Source organism: Anopheles marshallii, chromosome X (assembly GCF_943734725.1).
Source record: "Anopheles marshallii chromosome X, idAnoMarsDA_429_01, whole genome shotgun sequence".
In the NCBI taxonomy this organism is placed as follows: Eukaryota; Metazoa; Arthropoda; class Insecta; order Diptera; family Culicidae; genus Anopheles; species Anopheles marshallii.
The window spans coordinates 19,039,721-19,046,088 of NC_071325.1; the positions used below are offsets into that span (position 1 = coordinate 19,039,721).

The window sequence follows — 6,368 nt, forward strand, 5'->3', positions numbered from 1 at the left end:
TGGATATGCTCTGTTAACGGCTGATTGCAGAAACGTGAAGGCATAGATTTAGATGTTCATAGCCGGCAGCTAGCAGCCCTTGCTGTGTGTTGTTATATAAAAAGGACATTTGCCGTGACATAAGCGCACTCATATAGCAAATCTATTGTAGGTGATGATCGCGGGTTTCACGTGCGACAACTGCAGCTTCCACGGACGAGTTAGTGTTTGTGCGCGTGTCCAATCCATGTGTGCGTGTGTGGGTGGGTGTGTATACGCGCGCGTCGATGAATGTGTTGTGTGTGAGATGGGTGCGTTGACTGTTATCCCAGCTCGCTCTCCTATCCTCACGCATTCAATTAGTTTGGTGGTTTAAACAGAACGTAACAATAAAACACATTCGCCCTGCCGACGTCGTTGCTTCTACCTTTGCCAATCAACCTGAACTTACGTAAACAACCATCAAAACAACATTTACGCATACCTGTCGAGGCAGAATAGAGCCAAAGGAATTCGTCTACACTGGTCCTGCTACAAATCACCATCACAACCATCACGTGCGTCACCAGCATCATATCAGCCTCATCCAATGCATCTACCGGCGGCGACTAGCAGCGACTGCCAAAGCCCATCGATGCCGACCACAATCAATGACATGTTTGCCAACCTGCACGAGATGCTGCAGGAATACCATGGTGAGCTGGTGCAGACGGGATCACCGGCCGTCCTCTGTTCCGCTTTGCCAACGCACTGGCGCTCTAACAAGAGCTTACCATGCGCGTTCAAGGTGATCGCACTCGACGACATCCAGGACGGTACGCTCGTGACGATAAAGGCCGGTAACGACGAAAACTATCATGCGGAGCTTCGGAACGCTACCGCGGTCATGAAGAACCAAGTGGCGAAATTCAACGATTTACGCTTTGTCGGACGGTCTGGCCGTGGCAAATCCTTCTCGATCACCATCACGATCAGCTCATATCCGTGCCAGATCGCAACCTATACTAAGGCGATCAAGGTGACAGTGGACGGGCCGCGCGAGCCACGATCTAAGCAAAGTAAGTTCCAGGCACTATTTGCAACTTTCTCATGCCTCATGGTGTCAATTGTTACTTCTTATTTGTTTTCAATTGCTGTCTCCTTTAAACAGATTTCGCCTACGGCCATCCAGGTGCATTTAATCCTTTCATCCTAAACGCAGGCTGGCTAGACGCAGCCTACATGAACTATGCCTGGTCCGACTACTTTCGTCAACATCAACAGCAACAAGCTATTCAGGTGCCACCTACGTCAGCTGGTCCGCAACAGACTTCGTTAGGATGCCACGACAAAGGTAGGATTCATTCAGTTTGGAAGCAAACTGATAATTGTATCTTCTGCATACGATACATTTGTGCCACATCTTGAACAGATTACAACTCTTGAAACAGTTCAGTTAGAAAACCTATAATTCTTGGTTGTCAGGAAGGGGACTTGTTTGGCTAGCACGTTTTTTAAAATAAGTATTATGGCATTTTTCCGCATTGTCAGTCAATTATACTTTTCAAGGTATGTTAAATTAGTATATTCCGGAAATCTAGAGAATTCCTGTTCGTTCTCTCTTAAGTGGAATTTCAACCTAACAAGCCTCTGCCATTTATGGCCTATCTTCAAATGTTATAATAATATATAAAGACATAATCAACATGCTTACACCTAGTGCAAAGCGTCTTTAACTACCAGCCAACATTTACTCTTTTCGTCTTTCGCTCATATTTTTTAATTACCTAAAGTTAGATGTTTAGCAATCTAACCAGGCAGGAAATTGAAGGGTGTCCTGTATCAAAGACGGCTCCCAGAAAATTAAAAGCCTTAGTTTCCCGTTTGAGTTAAGATGAACTATTGTTTTATCCTAAACATTTTTTATTACCGAAAAAAATGGCATAGTTTCAATTTTTAAATTAGCTATTTTTCCAAAAAAAAGAAACAAATATAATCGAAAACACATTTTTCATATTGTATAACTTCAGTGCATCTGCTTGCACGTTTTTCACTTGTGTATATATAAAGATTTAGTCCACCGTGCATCGACACGACATCGACTTCGAAAGGGATTCTATACATTTTTGTCTTACCATTAGTGTAGATTTCTTTTTTAGTAGAATTGAACGTCTAATAATACAAACAGATGAATGTTTGAAGCTAAGAAATAAGTTTATTTATTTTACAACTATCTTTTCCTCCATACAGTTAGCAGTGTCACGATAGGTAACGGACACATCCTTGGCAGTTCCACTACTACTACGACTGCTGCTGTTATTGCAGATCCAACGACCGATCTTGTGTCACTCCGCTCGCCAACCAGCCAATCAGTGCCTGCCCCGACCGTGGCCCCAGGTGTCGTTCCGCCACCCAACGGTCTCCCTACTCCGGCGCTGCTCGCCAGCCCTGCCTCCACATACCCGCCTGGATCCATTTCCTCATTCGCGGTCCACACGGATCACCAGCTGGTTAAGTCACCCTTTTTGCCTTACGACATAGCCGCCTTTCGTTCGACGGCAGCAGCAGCCGCGGCCGCTGCCGCAGCAGCCAGTAACGGAACCTTGCGTCCTGCCCAGCTGTCTGCTACCATCACCCTGCATCAGTCGGCAAGTGTCGATTCGGCTTCGTCACGCCTTTCGCCAGCCTCGTCACGTAACTCCAACGCCAGTCCGCCTCCTGCCCTTTCCACGGCAGCTGCCGCGGCTGCTGTAGCGGCAGCCGCAGCTGCGTCCTTTCCACCCGGTCTATTGCATGCGACTCCGAAAGGAGCTAATCATCCAACGCATCATCACCACCATCAGCATCCACTTCATCATCACAACCATCAGCCACGGTTGACAGTGCTCGGGCCACATCCGAGTCTGGGTCAGTCGCCGCAACTGCCAGCAGGAACGGTGCCCGGTGTCAGCAGCAGTAGTATCGGTAACGACACCAGCAATGGGGACCTTTCGTCCGCCAACGAGGATGAGTCGGACGACGAACAGATCGACGTGGTTAAGTCAGCCTTTATTCCGATCCTGCGGCCACCGGCTGCACCGTCCGCCGAGACGACGGCCTCTGGAAGTACCGGTACCCGGGAAAATTCGCCTGACATTTGTGACGCGGACGTGACGGTGGCACAAAAGCCAGAAACTCCCGACTCCACCACCGCCCCAACCGTTGGCGAAACTTCACCGCCTCGTTTCGGTCTCCGATGTGATCTAAAAGCACTGTCAACGAAAAAGCAGATCCTGCACGAATCCGCTCCCGGGCACGTTTGCGTCAAACAACAACAACAACAACAACAATCGACCCCGCAGCTGGAATCGCCGGAACGTACCAAGCTCCGATCTCCCAACCTGATCAAGCAGGCGCAAAAGACGGTATGGCGACCTTACTGAAGCCGGCGCGAGGGCGCTAAGGCGCAACTGTTGACCGGGTTAAGATTGATTTTTGGCGATCGATTGAAACCGGACAATGAACGGTGCAGACGGTTGCTATAAAGCAGCAGGCTAACTGGACCTACCGATACCCCCACTGAAAGGAAGCTTTTGTAAAATTAAAATGGTGATATTAAAGTTAAAGAGAAGGAAGAAAATATTATGTGGCAGGGAGATAGCAAAAAAAAACAATGGAGGACATTACAGGTATGAGGTGAAAGGAAAAAGAGTTATGTATACACACAGGGAGAGAGAGAAAGAGAAAGGGTAAAAGCGAGTAAGAGAAAAAGAGAGGGATAAAAGAAAAGAGAGAGGGAAATATATATATAGAGAGAGAGGGAGATTTAAGACAGTTGAGATCTGTATCGGTGATTTAGGATTAACATATTTGCATGGGCAAAACAAGAAAATTATAGCAAAGACTCCCACGAGTCTTTTATAGGGATTATTGCAATTGAATTCGCTGGTCAGAGTAAAGGGACTAAGCTGAAACAGAATGAAACACACATCAGTACAGTGTACAAGTGCACAAGGATCCATCCCTCCCATCCCTACCCATAGTCATTGCGATTTGCTATAAAGTTGCCAAAAGCATAAATGCAATCCAGAAGGAAAAAAGCAAACTATCAAATCTCTCTCCCTCTCTCGTTATTCTACTCTATCTCCGTCTCTCTGCCTCTTTTCTCTCTTTCTCCCACGCGTACACATACACGTACAAATTCGTCCTATTTACACGCACACACGCAGCTGTTGTGCGTCGGATAGTACAGACAGGAAAAAAGATATGGATCTGTTGTACATACCGAAGTGTAACTTACATTTTATTCAGCACCAAGCGAGCGCCCGCGGAAACCTGCATCAAGTCATAAAACAAAACGAAGTAGAAGAAGAACATTAATGCTGGTTGGGCAGCAAGCATGTAAAATTGGACATTTTCTTCTGTGCGAATACGCAGTACGATTAGTTAATATGGGGTTAACGATGCGAGTGTGTGTAAAGCTGAAAGGAAAGGGAAAGAACAGAAATGCCCAATTTGCAAACTAATCGATTGTATGAGACAAAATGTAGCAGAAGCAGCAGTAACACGATGTATAGAACAAATAAAAGGGATTAAAGTGTTAGAAATGGAACAGGTAATTAATCTACTTAGAACAGGAATTCCAGGCATATATGATTATGAATATATTATATATACATATATATTATATATATATATATATATATAGTAAGAACAATTTTTTCTAATTATTGATCCAACGACACGGAAAGGCATGAGAAATGAGTCCCCAATAAGTCTGTCTTCTCTCCATTTGCAGTTGGCCCAAATCAAGAAAGTGCAAAGAAAACTCCCCACCATATATCGGCACCGTGGAAATTCAAGGGTGTGTTGGAAACCGTGTACTGTACACCGTATTTGATTTATGCACATCTACATCCAAAACCACCTTCGGGCTGTGCTGGATGTTTTGATTCCTTTATTGAAACTGTGTTATCATATTCGCTGCATTGGTTATTGGTTGGGTCGAAAGAGGAAGCCGACGATACAGCCTAGCCTAATGATTTTCTGTCTCGCCTCCACAACGACTGTGAAGATGGGAACGGAAATTTCTTGGCGCCCTTCACACAATTTCATCGTTACCAGCAGTGGCGCATAAATCATTAACACATGCAACAGCTTTCTTTAAAAGCATGCGCTATTTTCAAGCGCTAGTTGTAAGCTGGGGGAGATGACGGGTAGATAGGTTTTCATCCTGTGCCCGGGATGAGAATTTTCATTTGCACGATGAAAGGGGTGCACTCGCGATATCAACATACATACATACACACGTATACAAATTTGTACCTAGTTAATGGTGATGAAAATAAGGTGCAAAAAATGACGTCGTTTTATTTATCGACTGAGAAACCCAATTTGCCACCGTTGGTGGGGAAACAGTTTTATTATTTTCTAACACATTTTCTAACACGTGTGTTCGTGTATGTGTGTGTGTGTGTGTGTGTGTACGCTTTTGCTAATAGGTCGGTGTTTATGAAAATTTGTTGGTCTGCATTTTCTCTCGTTTTTTTTTATATAAAGCAACACTTCATAGTTTATTCTTAAAAATATGCTTACATAACGAATTTCTTTATTTCCTGGACACACCATACCGTTGTTACACTATCAGCTGTTTTAGCTAATCTTTTTTTAAAGTACGGATCTATTTCAATGTTGAAGACACAATGAGCGTAATTGCCAAATTGCCAGGCGACAATATAGAAGTTAGTTTTTTGGTATTAATGAGTCTTAGCTCGGATTCTTTAGCTGCCGGAACATCGTTTATATGTCGTATTAAAGGATAAAATACTTATTTCCACGTTACTAAGCTCATGCAAAATTGATATTTATGCATTTGTCTACAGAATTACAATAAAATGTTATGAAAATTAATGTTTATAATAATGAATTGTAACACATTTTTGAAATTTTAAAATTAAAACATGAGTTTTGCATACAAAACTACGCGTTATATAAAAATTTTAAAATCCACGTATCTCCGCGAAAATCGAGAACCGCGTAAATCGGGTATTGACTGTATTTGAATTTCAGTTCCTGAGTGTAAACTCTTTCGTTAACATATATAACGTACTTCTTTGGATGGAGCTAAGCTTTTTTTTTCATTTTTACGTTCGTAACAAGCTAAATCCTTTTCGGAATAGAAGCGAAACCAATTGGTCATGGGAATACTCAACACAATGGAAAGAAATGTCATTGTATGATACATCCGGAGTAGAAATCGGAAACCCTTGGCAATGTCAACACGAAGCGTGAGCGTTCGATGGGTTATAGGAAAGGAAATTATTTTGCAGTTACTTAAACTTGATTCAGGAAAATCAGGCAAATGTTTCTCTTTTCATTTTTAAACATTTTTATCTGGAATATGTAATTTACATGTGCTTCAATCTCAGAGT

The 6,368-nt window shown here is 43.3% G+C and overlaps 1 protein-coding gene across 1 annotated transcript; it reads left to right on the plus strand.

Moving 5' to 3' along the window:
• The first annotated feature begins 568 nt into the window (after window positions 1–568).
• On the plus strand, window positions 569–3,380 carry LOC128714589 (segmentation protein Runt-like). The gene is made up of 3 exons (XM_053809465.1): window positions 569–1,037; window positions 1,130–1,312; window positions 2,209–3,380. The coding sequence occupies exons 1-3, from the start codon at window positions 569–571 to the stop codon at window positions 3,378–3,380; spliced, it is 1,824 nt and encodes a 607-aa protein (XP_053665440.1).
• Window positions 3,381–6,368: the final 2,988 nt, after the last annotated feature.